Source organism: Pantherophis guttatus, chromosome 4 (genome assembly GCF_059756535.1).
Source record: "Pantherophis guttatus breed Tessera chromosome 4, ASM5975653v1, whole genome shotgun sequence".
NCBI lineage: Eukaryota > Metazoa > Chordata > Lepidosauria > Squamata > Colubridae > Pantherophis > Pantherophis guttatus.
The window spans coordinates 7674360-7692323 of NC_142066.1; the positions used below are offsets into that span (position 1 = coordinate 7674360).

At 38.9% G+C, this 17964-nt stretch overlaps 3 protein-coding genes across 3 annotated transcripts; 1 reads left to right on the plus strand and 2 right to left on the minus strand.

The window, feature by feature from the left end:
- Positions 1-1584: 1584 nt before the first annotated feature.
- LOC148113647 (protein CFDP2-like) lies at positions 1585-7206 on the plus strand. Its single transcript, XM_087893232.1, has 2 exons — positions 1585-2415; positions 7171-7206. The coding sequence occupies exons 1-2, from the start codon at positions 1585-1587 to the stop codon at positions 7204-7206; spliced, it is 867 nt and encodes a 288-aa protein (XP_087749358.1).
- Positions 7207-10383: 3177 nt separating this feature from the next.
- LOC117656329 (vomeronasal type-2 receptor 26-like) lies at positions 10384-13102 on the minus strand. The gene is made up of 3 exons (XM_060684839.2): positions 13025-13102; positions 11801-11927; positions 10384-11669 (listed from the first exon to the last, which is right to left on the minus strand). Exons 1-3 carry the CDS (start codon positions 13100-13102, stop codon positions 10771-10773), a joined length of 1104 nt encoding a protein of 367 aa, XP_060540822.2. The 3' UTR covers positions 10384-10770.
- A 575-nt stretch (positions 13103-13677) lies between these two features.
- On the minus strand, positions 13678-17753 carry LOC148113648 (vomeronasal type-2 receptor 26-like). Its single transcript, XM_087893234.1, has 3 exons — positions 17527-17753; positions 14963-15254; positions 13678-14565 (listed from the first exon to the last, which is right to left on the minus strand). Exons 1-3 carry the CDS (start codon positions 17724-17726, stop codon positions 13678-13680), a joined length of 1380 nt encoding a protein of 459 aa, XP_087749360.1. The 5' UTR covers positions 17727-17753.
- Positions 17754-17964: the final 211 nt, after the last annotated feature.

Here is a 17964-nt window from a genome sequence, read left to right on the forward strand (position 1 = left end):
AGGGGGAAGGGGAGTGTCTGAGTGAGTGAGTGAATCATGTGACTGCAGGAAGGAAGGTGCTACAGTTCACCTCATGAATGAATCTGCTTGTTTCTAGGGGGTGGGGAGAGTGGCTGTTTGATTGAGTGCGAGTGTAAGTGTGTGTGTCTTGTTAGCTGTGTGTGTGGGAAAAACCAGTTAGATGGTGTCCGCTAGTCTTGGAAGGCAACTTATGTAGGAGAAGGAAAACTCTAATCTCAAACCTCCACTGCCTTGTGGCTATACCTATCTATGGGAAAGTCTTCGGGAGTCAACTTCGAGGCAAAACCTGGAGCAGGAATCCTGGAGTGAGGAGGAGTGCTAGAGGAGTAATACCTCACTAAAAAAACCTTTGGTCCAGCTGACCTGGCTGGTAGCACCTCGTGAAGGCCTCTATCCAGGGTTACAGGAGAAGATGATCAACTGTTTTGAAGGTGGAAGAGGGCTTTATGCCCCAACGGCAGATAAAACGGCAGAACCATCTTCTAGGAGAAGGGAAACTCTGATTACAAACATTCACTGCCACTACTGGAAAAGGATTCAGGAGTCAACCTTGAGGCAAAATCCGGAACCGGAGTCCCGGAAGCAGTTAGTGACTGTGTACAATCATGTTCTGGTAACTCCTGCGATGCAGCTGGAACTAATCGTATCGGCTTTGCTGTTCCATTGGATTATTTCAGCGACATGGAGAGGGGGTTCTGCTGCTTGGGTAACAGTCTATCCTCCATATTAATCTGCCCAGGCCTCGTGCTCTGGAGAGGACACTCCAGCTATGCATACAGCATTGTTGTGGCCCGTCAGCGGCCAGTGCAGCTAGTAGCTGATTCCAACAGTGAGGAGGTTGGTGTGGTGCTGCACCAGCAGCCTGTGCAGCTGGCACTCGAGTCGGACAATGAGGAGGTTGGAGAAGATGTGGTGCCAGGAATGGGGATTCAGCCAGGGCCTTCAGAACCTCCAGAAGCTTCCTTAAGTGAAGAGGATGAAGAGGAGGAGCCTCTTCTCGATGTAAGGGCGCGCAGAGCTGCCAAAAGGCAGGAGTGGCTCCTCAGGAGAAGGTCTCCTCGAGAGTAAGGCTTGGGGATAATTGGCCACTCCCTTAGCCTATTTAAGGAGGAACACCGACTGAAGCAACTCCGTTCACATACCTTTGTGTCTTGTCTTGCTTATCTTATCAGCTTCCTGCAAATTGCTTCTGGGCATTCTGTCAACCACAGTAAGCTTTCAGTATTATTCTTTGAATTCTTGGCAGTTGTTAATGCAGTTAATTAACAGCCATTGTTGTAAAAAACTGGTTTATTTAGTAAACTAAGGTTTGAATGGACTTTGTGTGTACTACATTCTTTGGGGTCCATAGCTGGGGCAGAACAAGCATTGAAATAACATGGGAAGTGGCAGTTACCGGTTATAAGTCTTTGCTTGATTGGCATAGAGCATGACGCCAGGGGCCACTTTCATCGGTGGGAGAGGTCATTGTACCTAATTGGGCAGCTACCGCCTGCCTTAAGCTGGGAAGCCCCCAGCCAGTAAGGTGCTGCCCCGCCACGGTCTGTTAACCTCACCAAGTGCATGGGGTTTAGGGTCAAAGCCGACAAGCAGATCGATAACTTTGCACCATGCAACAAACATAAGAAAAATTTAGCCCTAAAGTTGGGCACCTGGAATGTTGGGACAATGATCCCCGGCCTTTCTGACGATTTACAAAAGATAGATGATGTATGTAAGACAGCAGCCATTGACATGGAGTTGAGCAAACTGCAGATGGACATCATTGCCCTTCAAGAGTCAAGACTGTTAGACTTGGGATCTATTAAGGAGAAAAACTTCTCTTTCTTCTGTCAGGGAAAACCATCAAATGAATCTAGGAAATATGGGGTTGGCTTCACGGTCAGAAACACCCTACTAGGATCCATTATTCCACCTCCTGCAGGAAGTGAAAGAATTCTGTCCTTGCAGCTCCACTCATCAGCAGGGCTGGTTACTCTTATTAGTGCATATGCTCCGACATTATCATTTTCAGTAGAATCCAAAGACAAATTCTACGATGATCTGGCTGCTACTATCAAGAAAATCTCTAAGAAAGAACCACTGTTTATCCTTGGCGATTTTAATGCCAGAGTTGAAGCTGATAATAGTTCTTGGCCCACTTGTTTAGGTCAGTTTGGCATCGGAAAGATGAACAAAAATGGCCAACGACTGCTGGAGTTTTGCTGCTACTATGGTCTTTACGTTAGCAATACATACTTTAAAACAAAGGCTCAACACAGAGACTCTTGGAGACATCCAAGATCAAAGCATTGGCACCAGCTCGACTTGATTCTTACCAGGCTCTCCAACCTCCCCAATATTACAATCCCACGTAGCTATCAGGGTGCTGATTGCGATACAGACCACTCCTTGGTGTGCAGCAGAATAAAACTCAAACAAAGAGATTGCATCACTCGTAGAAGGAAGGAAGACCACGAATTGACATAAACAAGACCCGCAATCAGGGCAAAGTGGAGGAATTTGCACAAGCATTCAAGGAAACTCTCCCAGGCCCAGCTGAAGTAAATGCATCTGAATGATGGGAATAGTTCAAGAATGCTGTTTATAACACAGTATTTGGTAAGGAGTACCAAATATTTATACTTACCAAATACTGACAAATATTGTCAGTATTTGGTAAGGAGGTCAGAAATACAGCAGATTGGTTTGAAGCCCATTCAGAGGAGTTGATGCCAGCCATGGAGGAAAAAAGGAGAGTTCTAATTGCATATAAAGCCTATTCCAGTGAGCGCAACCTACAGGTTCTGCGAGCTGCTCGTACCCAAGTCCAACAGACCACCACGAGATATGCTAACAATTATTGGCTGCAGCTTTGCTCTCAGATCCAGATAGCAGCTGACAAAGGCAACATCAAGGGGATGTATGATGGCATCAAGCAGGCCTTAGGTCCAACACAGAAGAAATCTGCCTCTCTGAAGTCTGCTACAGGTGAGGTTATCCAGGACCGAGCACAGCAGATGGCATGCTGGGTGCAGGACTACTCTGAGTTATATTCCAGAGAAAATGTGGTAACTGAAGAAGCATTAAATAACATTGAGTGCCTGCCTGTCTTGGAGGAGCTTGACAGTGAACCAACTTTAGGAGGGGCGTGGCTTGTGATAGGCAGAACGACACAAATTCTGGAGCTCCAGAGTAAGTGTCGATATCTCAGCTGTTTGGGGGGGTCCATAGGGGCACAGGCTGATGTGGACAGGGAATCCGCAAGTTCCCTGAAGCACCAGTGAAGAGCCATCAACTCTACAGCTGGGAAGACAGCCATTGAGAGCTGTCACAAAGCTGGAGCAGTCATGAGTGAAGAGAAAGAAAGAGGAACAAGGCATTCCATCTGGGTGAGATAATTGCTGTCTTGGAATAAGACTTCTATCTTTCAAGAGATAACCTGAACTGTAGAAAATTAATTAGAACGAAAAGGAATGGCAAGAGCAAAAGGGGAGGAAGCGGATATCTGGCTACCTCCCCATTTTTGGATCAGCGGCGATACAATTATACAACTGGAAGTTGACAAGGCAGATTTTTACTTAAGATTCCAAAATATAGAGGAAGAAAAAGGAGAGAATCTACCAGAAAAAATTGCTGAAATATTAGCGGAAGCCATGAAAGAAAGTCCAGAAAAGATAATTAATGAGATTGATGAAATTTACAGAGTTTATTTATTTATTTATTTATTTATTTATTTATTTATTTATTGATTTGATTTATATGCCGCCCTTCTCCGGAGACTCAGGGCGGCTTACAATGCATTAAGCAATAGCCTTCATACTTTTGTATATACCTGCTTAGTAGGGTTTTATTATAAATTGCCAATTCACGTTGTCAAACGCCTTTTGTGCATCTAAAAATAACAACGCTATTTGTTTCTCTGAGTGTAGTTCATAATATTCTAATGTGTTTAATATAGTTTGCATATTGTCCCTAATTTGTCTTTTTGGTAAGAAGCCATTTTGATCCAAATGTATAAACTCATTTAGTAATTTTTTTAATCTTTCAGCCATGATTGATGAAAAAATCTTATAATCCGCATTTAATAAAGATATTGGTCTATAATTCTGTTGCAGATCTGCCTCTTCTTTTGGTATTAAAGTTATACAGTATATGCCTCCATCCATGAGTCCAGAATTTTAGCTTTAAGTAATAGTTCATTGAATACTTGCAGCATCACATTACTTAGTACATCTTGTATGGTTTTATATACCTCTGCTGGTAATCCATCTGGGCCTGGTGTTTTCCCATTTTTCTGTCTTTTAATTCCCTCCATTAATTCCATCATAGATATTCTTTCTTCTAATAATTTTTTGAACTTTTCTGGGATTCTAGGCAGTTCCATTTTCTTCAAATATTGTTCTATCTTATCTTCTTCTACTGTCTCTTGTTGATACAATCCATTGTAGTATTTCTCAATTATCCTCTTCTTTTCCTCACTTCTATAACATATCTTTCCATCTTGATCTATTAATTGACTAATTAATTTCTTTTCTTTCTCTTTTTTCATTTTATATGCTAACCATCATCCTGGTTTATTTGCATTTTCAAAATTTTTTTGCTTTGCAGCTTTTATTCTATTCGCCAATTCTTCATTTTCAATTAAATTCATCTTATATTTTTTTCAAATCCAACAGATTTTTAATCTTTTTATCGTGCGAGTTTTTTTGTAGTTCCATCTCTAATATCTTATATTCTTCCTCTAAATTCTTAGAAGTTTGTCTATTTTGTTTATTTCATTTCCCTAAATATGTCATTGCCAATCCTCTAATATATCCCACATGTTTTGTAAAGATGTATATTTTTTCTTTTATCTCTTTTTAAAAAAGTCAATTTTTTTCCTTATATTGTTGAAAATATTTTTCATTTAGTAATTTTTGATTTAATGTCCATCTCATTAAGGTCTTAGTCCTATTGTGTGGGATGAATTTGAGCCAGTGACTCCTGAGGAAGTGGACAAGGCTGTAGGGGTGATGAGTTACTCCACTTGTTTGTTGGACCCGTGCCCCTCCTGGCTGGTTTTGGCCAGCAGGGAGGTGACACGAAGCTGGCTCCAGGCTTTAGTTAATGCGTCCTTGAAGGAAGGGGCCTTTCGGCAACCATTAAAGGAAGCAGTTGCAAGGCTCCTCCTCAAGAAGCCTTCCCTGGATCCAGCAGAATTAAAGAACTTTCGTCCAGTCTCCAATCTATCCTTTGTGGGAAAGGTTGTACAAAAAGTGGTGGCACTTCAGCTCCTATGGTCATTGGAGGAAATGGATTATCTAGACCCTTTTCAGTCTGGCTTCAGGCCTGGCTACAGCACGGAAACTGCCTTGGTCACGCTGATGGATGATCTCTGGCGAGCCCAAAATGGGGGTCATTCCTCCCTCTTGGTGCTACTTGACCTCTCAGCGGCTTCTGATACCATTGACCATGGTATCCTTCTGGGATGACTAAGGGAATTGGGAGTGGGGGGCACCGTGTTACGGTGGTTCTCCTCCTATCTCTCTGGTCGGTCACAGTCGGTGTTGGTAGGAGGACAGAGGTCGACCCCTAGGCCCCTCGTTTGTAGGGTGCCTCAGGGCTTGGTTCTCTCTACCCTCCTATTTAACATCTACATGAAGCCACTAGGTGAGTTCATCCGACGATACGGGTGAAGTATCAGCAATACACTGATGATACCCAGCTGTATATCTCTACCCCGTGTCAATTCAGTGAGGCGGTGGATGTGATGAGCCGGTGGCTGGAGGCCGTGAGGGTCAGGATGGGAGTCAACAGGCTCAGACTTAACCCAGACAAGACCAAGTGGCTTTGGGTATTGCCTCCTAAACACCATGCCGATTGTCCATCCTTGGTTCTGGGGGGGGAGAGAAATTGTCCCCCTCAGAACGGGCTTACAATTTGGGTGTCCTCCTAGACTCACAGCTAAGATTGGAGCAACATCTGAAGACTTGGCTATCTCAATGAATGGGCTGATGCTGATTCTTGGGTTTTATTATTTATTGATTTTAATTTGGTTTTAACAGGGTTTTATTATTTTATCATTTTATGTTTTTAACCTGTGTTCACTGTCCTGAGTCCTTCAGGAGAAGGACGGCATATAAACACTGCCAAATAAATAAATAAACATCTGTCAGCTGTGGCTAGGGGGACCTTTGCACAGGTTCGCCTGGTGCACCAATTGCAACTCTACTTGGATCAGGAGGCTCTCCTCACAGTCACTCATGCCCTTGTCACCTCACGGTTAGATTATTGCAATGCGTTCTACATGGGGCTACCCTTGAAAAGTGTTTGGAGACTACAGTTGGTCTAAAACGTAGCCACGAGAGCTGTCGTGGGTGCACCTAGGTACACCCACATTGCACCAATTCTCCTCAAGCTGCACTGGCTCTCTATTGGTCTCTGGTCACAATTCAAGGTGTTGGTTATTACCTTTAAAGCCCTACATGTCTCAGGGCCAGGATATCTTCGAGACCACCTTCTACCGCATAGCTCCCAGCGACCAGTAAGATTCCACAGAGTTGGTCTCCTCAGGGTCCCGTCAGCTAAACAATGCCAGCTGGCGGGCCCGCAGGGCAGGGGCTTCTCTGTGGCTGCCCCAGCTCTCTGGAACCAGTTACCTCCTGAGGTCCGGACCATCCCCACCCTATTGGCCTTCTGAAAAACGGTGAAGACCTGGCTCTTCTGGCAGGCCTGGGGCCGTTGATCTCGCTGCTGTGATTTGGCAAGATCTGGCCATGAATGATGTGAATGGGGTTTAATTGTTTTTAATGATTTAACTTTTAATGTTTTATATATGGTTTTTAAATGCATTGTAAGCTGCCTTGAGTCTTCGGAGAAAGGCAGCATACAAGTTGAACAAATAAATAAATATTTTTTTTATTTTTTTCCCTTTCCATGTCATTATTATTGGATTGTGGTCTGCCCATACATTTATTCCAATATCAATTTCTTGTATTTTAGCTATTAATTTTGTTGACATCCACATCATGTCTATTCTTGACCATGATAGATGTCTATTTGTGTAGAATGTATATTGCTTTTCTTTTGGATGGCTTCGCCTCCAAGCATCTTGTAGACTTAATTCATCTATCATTGTGGAAAAAGTTTTTGGCAATGTTTTTCTTATCTTCTTATTTAATTTTGTAGGTTTATAGTCCAACTCATTATCGATTATTGCATTGAAATCCCCTAATATACATATCTCTTCATATTCATTTCTATTATTTTTTTATGTAATTTCCCATAATATTCTTCTTGATTATCATTTGGAGCATATATTGCCACTAACAATGTTTTTTTTTTTAATTCAAAGTTATTTCAACCATTAATATCCTTCCTTCCTCATCTTCAAAAATCTGTTTGGATTGAATTGTTTTTTATATATATATAATGCTACCCCTCTTTTACTTTGACTGGCGAGTGTTGTATATAATATTCCTAATTTCTTTTGCTGCAATATATACTTATGCTTTTTCTTAATATGAACTGGGTTGGCATACCTTTTTATGGTACGGGAATCAAAGGATACATGGATATTTCCAAAGACATTATTTAAGAAATGGTTTGCTATCAGTGTGGGAGAGAGTGAAAGAAAAACATTTTATGAATATTCCAATGTGGCTTTCTACAATAGAAGCGGTGACATACCCAAATATTGTGAACATGGGGAATATTGCTAGATATAAAGACATTTTGACAGATCAGGGAGAACGGAAACAAAAACAAGAAGTAGAGAGCCAAGGGATTGAGACAGATTGGTATACAAGACTGCAAATACAATCAAGATATGAAGCAGATCGTAGGCAATATGGCTTTAACTTGGGGAAATTAGAACTGGATGAAATATTGACAGGAACAGATGAGACAATGATTAAGAAATTATATAATTATTTATTGCATATTAGACTAGAAGATGAAGAAGTAAAAGAAACAATGATAGCATGGGCAACAGCCTATAAATAAAACCTGTATAAGATGTTTTATAGATGGCATATGCCACCAGAAAGATTAGCTAAGATGTTTAAAGATAAATCAGCTAAGTGTTGGAAATGTCACCAGTTGCCAGGATCATACTATCATATGTTGTGTAAAGAAGCAAAACAATATTGGGTGAAAATACAAACATGGTTAGAGGGAATGCTGCAGCAACATATAGAGTTAAAACCAGAGATATTTTTATTGGGAATTTTACCAGAGAATTATAGCAAAGAAGATACATATTTGATTATTCATATAATGACAGCAGCTAGAATTGTATTTCCACAAAACTGGAAAGCAGATAAAATTCCGTTGGAAGGAGAAATTATAAAGAAAGTTTTAGAATGTGCAGAAATGAATAGATTAACATTGAGAATAAAAGATAAAGAGGAGTAGATGTATTTCAAGACAGGGGATAAATTTTATGATTGGTTAGAAAAGAAACATGAATAAGGACATAGAGATAAAATAGATAGAGAATAGATGGGAGAAAACAATTAGAAAAATAGATACCCAAATGGTGTCAAGTAAAAGGAGAAAGGGGTGGGGGTTAAAAGGGAAAAAAGTGAAATATTATAAAAATGTAGGCAAATGATGAAATAAAAATAAATATTAATTGAATAAGAAATTGAAATGAGAATAAAGATAATTAGGAAATCGGGGCTGCTCGAATACCACTTTAGATTGAATTGAAGAGGGAAACAACAGGAGAGAGGGGAAGGAGTAGAGAGAGGGGAAGGGAAAAGAGAGGAGAGGAGAGAAGAAAGGAGAGGAAGAAGAGGGAGGGGAAAGAGGAGGAGAGGAGAAGGTTAGAAGGGGAGAAGAAGAGAGGAGTGGGGGAAGAGAAGGGGAAGTAGGAAAGAGAAGATGAGGAAGAACGAAGGAAGTAGGAGGAGAAACAGGAAGGAAGAGAAGGGGAGGAGAAGAAGAAAGGTTGGAGTAAAGGTAAAGGGTAAAAGAGCAGCCCCGAAAAAGAAAAAATGAAAAATGAAAGTTAAAAGACAGTGAACCAACTTTAGAAGAACTAAATGCAGCCCTGGACTCCCTTGCCTCTGGCAAGGCATCCGGGAAAGATAACATTCCTGCCGAAGTTCTGAAGTGCTGCAAAGAGAACATCTCCCATGAACTGCATGAAATCTTCTGTCTTTGTTGGAGGGAAGGTGGAGTACCACAGGACATGAAGGATGCAAATATCATCACACTGTACAAGAACAAAAGTGACAGGGGTGACTGTAACAACTACCGTGGCATCTCTCTTCTTAGTGTTGTAGGGAAGCTGCTTGCCTGTGTCCTACTGAAGAGGCTCCAGGTGCTTGCAGAGAGTCTATCCAGAATCACAGTGTGGATTTCGAGCCAACAGGTCCACTACTGAGGTCCACTACTGATATGGTATTTTCCCTTAGACAGTTGCAGGAGAAATGCAGGGAACAAAGACAGCCCCTTTTTGTAGCCTTCATAGATCTTACAAAGGCTTTTGACTTGGTTAGCAGGGATGGCCTTTATAAAATTCTCCCCAAGATTGGATGTCCACCTCGACTTCTCAACATCATCAGTTCCTTTCATGAGGAAATGAAGGGCACTGTAGTTTTTGATGGCTTAACTTCAGATTCCTTTGATATTCGAAGTGGAGTGAAGCAGGGCTGTGTCCTCGCACCACTTTCACTCTCAAACTTTAAATTATCTGTTTCCTTTATGTCAAATCGTCAATGGTATCCAGATTCCCCCTTGGTTCTTTTCCTTCACTCCGCTGATATTATAATTTCTAATTCGTTGTTTCTTGTCTTGCCTTTTGGTGTTTTTAAAAATAGTTTGACCCCCTCGTTTTTGTAGGAGTACCTCAAATATTGAGAAAGTGCTATCATGCCATCCCACTTTTTTTCTCTAGATTAGTCATACCCTCTAAGTGTTGGTCATATGTTTTAGCCTCCAGCTCCTAATCTTTATTGTTCTTCCTCTCTGCACACTTTCTAGAGTCTCAACACCTTTTTATATACTTTGGTGAGCAGAACTGGATACAATTTTCCGAGTGTGGTTTTACTAAGGCTTTGTAAAGTGATACTAGAACTTCATGTGATCTTGATTCTATCCCTCTATTAATGCTTTCCAGGATTCTATGGTGGTGGTGTTTTTTGCCTGGAAAAATTTCATTTCAATGAATTTCCCATATTATTAATCTTAATAACAGTTTACAGTGGAAATAGATTGATGGGTAGAGAGTGAATGGTTATGACCCAGTATAAAAGCCTTTTTTTAAAAAAAAACCAAAAACAGTTAAATATTCAGGATTCACAAACTCAATGTCGATCACATTTCAAAGAACCCCAACAAATCCTACCTAATATACTATAACACTGTATTAAATATATATTGATAAAATGGTAGTCAGCTTTTTATTATATTTGTACAGAGCTTTAGGAATTGAAACTGTAAAACCCAGAAAAATGTCTCTGCAAATATTGGACATCATTTGAGTCAATATCTGAAATATCCTAATAGTGACTAAGAAAACTAAATCAAAGTCAAGTTCAGCAAGAGTGTTGAAAGGGAGAATGGATTAGGTTAAAGAATCCTGGACAATTATAGAAATGCAGCAACCTGAGCACTGACTTTGGAATGGGTTTAAGGATGAATTAATCTTAAATAACCTACATTAATCCTTCCTTGACAGAAAAACAAAACAAAACTATGTTCCTACAGTCCTGTAGACTGTAAACAGTTTTTTATTCTTTTTTTCAGCAATTTTACCTAGAAAAAAGATCACATGATGTACTAATTTCTCTTTGTGAGATTCTCCCTGTAGTTGAGGTCAGGCCGGAAAACAATGATGTAGCATTTTGGGAGGAATATGCATCCCAGTAACGCAGCACTGGAGGACAAGATGGAGAAAACCTCCACAGCTACCATGGCTTTTCCTTTTGTGCTCTGATAGGCTGGAAAGAAAGAGATCCACACACTGCAAAAGGCCAACATGCTGAAGGTGATGAACTTGGCTTCATTAAAGCTGTCAGGTAATTTACGGGCAAGAAAAGCCACAATAAAGCTGGCAATGGCCAAGATACCCATGTAGCCCAAGACACAGTAGAATAAGAAAGCTGACCCCTCATTGCATTGTAAAATCATTTCTTGGAGTTCAGAGTGCATGTCCAAATCAGGGAATGGAGGAGATGTTGACAACCAAAGAATACAAATACATACCTGGAAGAGAGAGCAAGAAAGGACAATACAAAAAGATAATCTTTTCCCCACCCATCTCCTCATCTGAGATCCTGGTTTCGTGGCCATGAAAGCCACAACCACAATGATGGTTTTGGCCAGTACACAGGAAATGGCCACTGAGAAAGTGATGCCAAACATTGATTGTCGAAGAAGGCAGATTACTTTGTCAGGCCGGCTAAGGAAGAAGAAAGAGGAGAGAAAACAGAGGAGAAGAGAGACAAGCAGGATGTAGGTGAGGGATCGGTTGTTGGCTTTGACAATGGGAGTATCCCTGTACTTAACAAATGTTCCAAGTACCCAAGATGTCAGGAAGAATAAACCAAGAGCTGCTGAGGTTAAACCAATTCCTAACGGCTCTTCAAATGTTAGAAACACCACCAGTTTCAGGATACAGCCTTTCTTTTCTTTATTGGGATAATGATCTTCTGAACATGGAAAACAGTCATCCATATCTGGAAGGAAAATCAAGGAAATTGTCATATAGGCTTTCTAAATTATTGAAAATCACATTATCTTTATGCACCCATGTAGTTTATTGAAGTTTGCTTAAGTCTAATGAAATGTGGTAGAATTGCAATCCTACCATTTTGATCTGAAATCTTCCCTTCTGGGCATGGAACACAGTCAAAGCAGCAGAACTGATTTCCCTCAATCCCTTTCTTCCAGGATCCAGGGAAACAAGGGTCATTACATTGAGAAATTGGAAGAACCTGATGAGAAACATGAAAATGTTTTGAAAAGGAAAGTTTTTAAAAGAGTTTCTGAATTTTCTCCTTAATGGGATAACACGATTATGGACTTCCCAAAAGGATGCAGAATGTAATAACTTCATCAACAACTTAAAATAATGTAGGAATTATAATGATATAAAAAAGCTCCTGTCTGAAGAGGCGGGTAAATAAATAAGTACACATGGTGACAATCTCATGGAAACATGGCCACTCTTGTGATTTCAAGTGGAAATTCCCACCAAATATGCAATCCTGGCTTTTACATTGTAAAATTCTATACCCTACAATGACTGTTTCTGCATTTGCAGAGTGGCAGAGGTAGAAGACCAGGCTCACATCCTATTTGACTGTTGCTTGTATAAGGGGGTGAGAGACAGGTACTTTGGTCCATATACCAAAGGAATGACCCATTGGGATCCCCATATCAAAACAACTTACTTTATGTGCGTCCAGAGCCTGAAAATAACATTTAACACAGCAAAGTACTTAAACAAAATGGTTCAGTTGAGATCTGCAAACATGGGACTGATTGGGGTAGATTGTAAGGGTGGCTGTCGAACCCCAAATGGTAATATAATTTTACGTCATTTTATTCTATTTTATATATTTATGTATTAAATTATATTGTATCTTAGTCTATAACGATTGTATTTTACCCTACTCTTATTTTAAATTGTTTGTATAAGATTTTATTGGCGATATGTGTTTGCACCTTGTTCTTTGACATGACCTAGAGGGTAATCAAAGCTATCATTTTAAACTGTATTTTATTCCAATTTCATTTTAAATTGTATTTTATCCAATTCCATTTGAAATTGTTTTTATCAGATTTTAGTAATAATTTTTATGGAACTCTGCACTTTGATTTGGCCCAAAGGCTAATCAATAAAGTAAACTCTGAATTCTATATATTGTAATGTCATGTTTGTCAATTTGAGGAATCCTTGATCATCCACAACATTTGAAAGAACATCCCATTGTTTATTAAAAAAATACAGAAATTGGATTTCTAAAGAAACTGTGTTCAATATGGGATCAAAATGGATTAAGGCATGGTGGATTCACTAATTCGATACCTGGTTAAAACCTGGGTGCCATTCAACTAAATCTTCATCAATGAATAATTCCTTTCCTTTTGGAGCCTGTAGATCCATCTCTCCAACTCTAACTCTCTGAAAGGATCTGTTTGGAAAGGTGATCAAGTTGATGATGTCGAATCCGCCAGTTGCTTCCCCTTTCTCATTCAGGGACACTCCCTCCCCAGCTGAATTGTTGAAAGAAATGCCATGAAGAAATGAATGGAGCTATATGAAAAAGAATAAAAAAGAGAAAGAGTTGAAAGCATGATTGTAGAGAGGAGACCATCAGATTCAAGTTTCACTCACTAGTTTTTTTCAATTCCTATAATATGTACAATTATAACACAAATCAGATTTTCTTTATCTATTCTGTGCAGAATGGAATAACAGAATTAGAAGGACTTTGGACGTTTTCTAGTGCAACTCCCTGCTTAAAGAGGAGATCGTTTCAGACAAATGGTTGTCCAATCTCATCATAAAAATTCCCAGTGATGGAACACTCATAAGTTCTGAGTGCAAGCTGTCCAACAAATTAATTTTTCTCACAATTTTGAGGTTCTTTCTCACGGTTAACTTGATTCCACACAGAGAAAATATTTTTTTAAAAAAATTCCACAATGCATTCAAAACACAATTCTACATCAAACTGCTCATTGCAATAAAACTGTCCAATGCAGAGACAATACCTGCGAAGCCTGGATATCTGGATTTTCAGGTTTTTTACTCATTACATTTTTTTTCGTATTATAACTCAACATGAGTAATGCTTGCAAAGCATGAGCCACAGCATAAACACCATTGTAGATACCATAGCTTTGGCCAGTCATTTCCATTTCAAAGACAGGCGCAGGAAGATCCTCCAGTTTCTGCCCAGTGCATTTCTTACTGTGCATATCTTGTAACTCTGATTTTGGAAATGAACAGTCAAATGATTGTTCCCAAAATTCATGCAGAAACCCATTTCTGAAGACTGAAAGAGGATTTACGGTCTGAAGAAATTCCTTGAAACCCACAACAGATAATGAATGAGCATTGAAGGAAATAGCCCCATGGAACATCTGGAGATCCCACGTGATTTGAAATCCTGATAATATGAAATCAATCTGCGCAGTCATAATCCACACCTTTCTAAATAATTCAATTTCCTTGCTCTCAGGATCTATCATAAATCTGACAAATCTTAGGGACATAATTGTCCAGGATTCTCCATAGACAAGAAATGCATTGGATTTGCTATTCATCATATGGATGGCAATAATTTGAAAAGTTTCTTCGGAATCTTCCAAATGGGCAAGTTGTGAAATCCTTTGAATAAATGATAAACATATTCCATTCTGTGAAACTAAGGGCTGCATTTTCTGTAAGAAATTTTCTCCATTATTGCTATCAACAGCAAAAATCCCAATCCATGTCCACCTGAAATGTTGAAGCAGCTGGATGATTCCAATGTATTGATGGTCCTCTTTGGGGACCATGAAATAAAGTGAAGAGAATTTATTAGTCTGAAATTTCTCCTTGGCTAATGAGCCATATGTCAGCTGCAAGAAAATGGAATAGGATTCTGTTCAATTATTAAATTGAATCTATTTTTTCCCACTCTAGTTTTCTCATATATCCATATATAACATTTTCTTATATAACATTTTTTCCTAGAATTCTTCTAAATATTAACGTAGAAAGGAATTTCTTGGAATTACTTCAAGCACATATAAGAGATCAATTGTTTTAATAGAAGCAATTCAAATGTTCTGTCAGCTATGGCCCTCATACTCACTTCTTGTAACTGGCATTGTAGTTTCAGAAAAGAATGCTAAGTAGGAGACCTTTTGCCATGTAGAACATCTTAATACAAACCTGAGATTAATCTTTGATGCCCATTAATTGTTCCATAACAACAATATTAAGAATGTTCTTCCCAACCCCTTCAGAACTTACTTGTGGAATCTTGAACAAGTCTATAATTTCAGCTATGTAAGATGATGTGTCAAAATCCAATCCTCCAATGATTGCCATGAGATTCTTCTGGCTAACACATTTGTAGTTAGGGACAAATTCCTGGGATTTGAAAAGCAGGTCCAGAGTGGTGCGATAGGTCATCCTTGCATTGCAATAACTGTCATAGATGTGGAACCCAAGAGTGATGTTAGGTAAGATCTGGGAGTCTTCATTGATCTCCTTCACAGCAAAGGCCAAGGCAAGGACATGTTGATGAAATTTGGTGATTACACTGCAAATATTTTAAATACCCCAGTTGAAAATGTAAGCTGACAATTCTCAGAAGGTAGCACCATTTCTGGATAAAGAACAAACATTTCTTTCTGTGATGGTAATAGAAAGAAAATAGCCTTTCTAAAATTCTTAATTTCTACAGAGTGGTCATTGGTGCTGTCAGAGTTTGGTTGCTTTCTTGTAGATGTTTCTTTACCAAAAGACAGTAACATAATCCCCAACCCAAACTAGATAATATCATCACTGTCTGGCACTGATGATGTTATCTAGTTTGGATAATGAAATGACTGCAAGAAAACAATTAATGTCAGAGAGCAGCAATAATCCCTCATTTCAACCCCGAACTAAAATATTCTCCTTTATTGATAATTTTATTTTTCTTTTCATACAGTATTGCAACAGATACATACTGCAACAAATAAAAGTACTGACTTTTTTCGAAGTGCTATATTTATTTTCTAAGAGATTTTCAGAAATTGGTATATGAACAGATTATTATTATTATTATTATTATTATTATTATTATTATTATTATTAAACTCGGTCTACAGAACATTCAAAAATGCATCACAAATACCATTGACTGGTGCTAATGGTTGATACGGGTTGCTGCCAGCATCCTAGGTATCAACCAAGTACCTTCTTAAGATGTACGATGTTCCAAGGAGCACAGATTTTTGCAGTTCCACTGGTGTTATTGCAGGAAGCTGTAATTTGTTCATGTATCTTATAAAATTCTTGGATGTGGTACCAAGTGCCCTGATGACAATGGGTATGACGGTTATGTGTTTCATCCATAGCCGTGTACTTTCGATGGCCAGGTCACAATATTTCATGACTTTTCCCAGTTCTTTTTCTTTGACTCTGGCGTCTCCTGGTACCATGATGTCAATAAATTGTACGTTTCAGTTTTCGACAACTGTGATATCTGGCGTGTTGTGTTCCAAGTGACGATCCATCTGTATTCAAAAGTCCCACAAGATCTTCACCTTATCATTTTCTATAATGTTTTCCACTTTATGTTCCCATGACTTTTTGAATATAGGTAAGTCTTATTTTTTACATAATGACCAGTGGATTAATTTAGCAACTCGGTCGTGTCTAGCTTTGTAATCAGTTTGTGCAATTTTGTTGCATTCATATATTAAATGTGAAACAGTTTCAACTTTGTTGTTGCAAAGTCGGCAGTTTGGATTGTCAGTGGATTTTTGTATCTTTGCTTTCATGACATTAGTTTGCAGTGCTTCTTCTTGAGCAGCGAGTATTAAAGCTTCCATGTCTTTCTTGATGGTTTCCATCTTAAGCCATGCCCATGTAAAATTGTCATCACATTTTCCTTCAATGTTTTTCAAGTGCTGTCCATGCAAAGCTTTGGTTTTCCATCTATTTAATCTGTCATCCAGCTGCTTTTCCTTATATTTTGCCTTTGTTTCTGTTTTTTTTATAATGTTCTCCATTTTTACAGCCTACAGCAATTTTTCTGTACTTTGGTTCATGTAATCATTCAAACTTTGTTTTTCTTCTTCTACTGTTTGATGGATTTGCAACAGTCCTCTACCCACTATTTTCCTTGGCAGGTACAACCTGGCGATGTCACTTTGTGGATGTAAATTGTGGTACATATTCAAAAGTTTGCGCATTTTCCAGTCCAGGTTTTCCAGTTCAGCCACAGTCCAGTTGATGATTCCAGCTGAGTATCATATCACTGGGACTGCCCATGTATTAATGGTTTAATTATGTTTCCAGCATTCAGCTTTGATTTTAATATTTTGCAGACCCTCCTGATGTATTCCTTTTGCATTGACTCTTTGACTTTTCCATTCACGATGATGATGATGATGATGATGATGATGATGATATATTAAACCAGTCAGCAGTACTGACAGAGACAATACAAACTATATATACTAACAGAGACAATACAAACTATATATATATACAGAAGTGAGAAAAAGGAGGGGGGGAAATCAAAATACTCCAGGTATTATTTACTTACTGTATGTATGTTTTGTGAGGAGAGAGAATGTCAAACCTTTCTAAAATTATCTTTCCCTTAGAAAATGTTCAAATAGAACTTCTTGATCTGAAATTGTGAAAGACTTTAATAGAATGAAAAAGGGTAATTTCCTCTTTCATAACCAGATAGAATTGAAACAAAGAAAAGGCATAATGATATTTAAAAACCCTACATTTATGCACAAAGAACTTTTAGTCATATAAAGGATTTTTGAAAATCTGGGTAAGATTAGCTAGAGAAAAAAAATTCTTACTTTGGCATGTCATAAGGTTTCCTAGAAGGATTTTCACTAAATGTAATTTCATAAAGGTGGTAACCGAAGTGAGATGCCATCCCACCAATGATGATGTCTCCAGGCTGGTACCACTCATGTGGAACAAGGAGAACATCACTTGCAGGGCATTCCAGAGTAGCTACTTTGTGTACCAAAAGCATCACAAGAAACATCTTCATGCTTTCGTTATTGTGAAAACGTTTTCCCCTCCATCCTACCGATTGGGAAATTCATATAATCCAATCCTTCATCTAAAGATTGAGCCAAGGTTTATATCTGAGAATGCACCTAATGAGAAAAATTTATCATTTTCTACTTGAAGATCTATGTGAGTCCAAATTTGTATCTTGTATACTGCCAGGATTTGAACAGATACTCTGGCAGAAGAAAACAAAGGGTAGAAACCTGAAGCAGTGA

Excerpts from the sequence above, each read along its gene's own strand:
- LOC117656329 (XM_060684839.2), bottom strand. The coding sequence starts at position 13,102 with ATGGATCTACAGGCTCCAAAAGGAAAGGAATTATTCATTGATGAAGAT. Across the intron at positions 11,928-13,024 it reads GGCACCCAGGTTTTAACCAG|GTTCTTCCAATTTCTCAATG; the intron begins GTATCGAATTAG and ends GTTTCTCATCAG. Across the intron at positions 11,670-11,800 it reads GAAGATTTCAGATCAAAATG|ATATGGATGACTGTTTTCCA; the intron begins GTAGGATTGCAA and ends TTTTCCTTCCAG.
- LOC148113648 (XM_087893234.1), bottom strand. The coding sequence starts at position 17,726 with ATGAAGATGTTTCTTGTGATGCTTTTGGTACACAAAGTAGCTACTCTG. Across the intron at positions 15,255-17,526 it reads AAACCTTATGACATGCCAAA|TGTAATCACCAAATTTCATC; the intron begins GTAAGAATTTTT and ends AAATATTTGCAG. Across the intron at positions 14,566-14,962 it reads ACTTGTTCAAGATTCCACAA|CTGACATATGGCTCATTAGC; the intron begins GTAAGTTCTGAA and ends ATTTTCTTGCAG.
- LOC148113647 (XM_087893232.1), top strand. The coding sequence starts at position 1,585 with ATGGGGTTTAGGGTCAAAGCCGACAAGCAGATCGATAACTTTGCACCA. Across the intron at positions 2,416-7,170 it reads GCGATACAGACCACTCCTTG|GTTTATAGTCCAACTCATTA; the intron begins GTGTGCAGCAGA and ends TTAATTTTGTAG.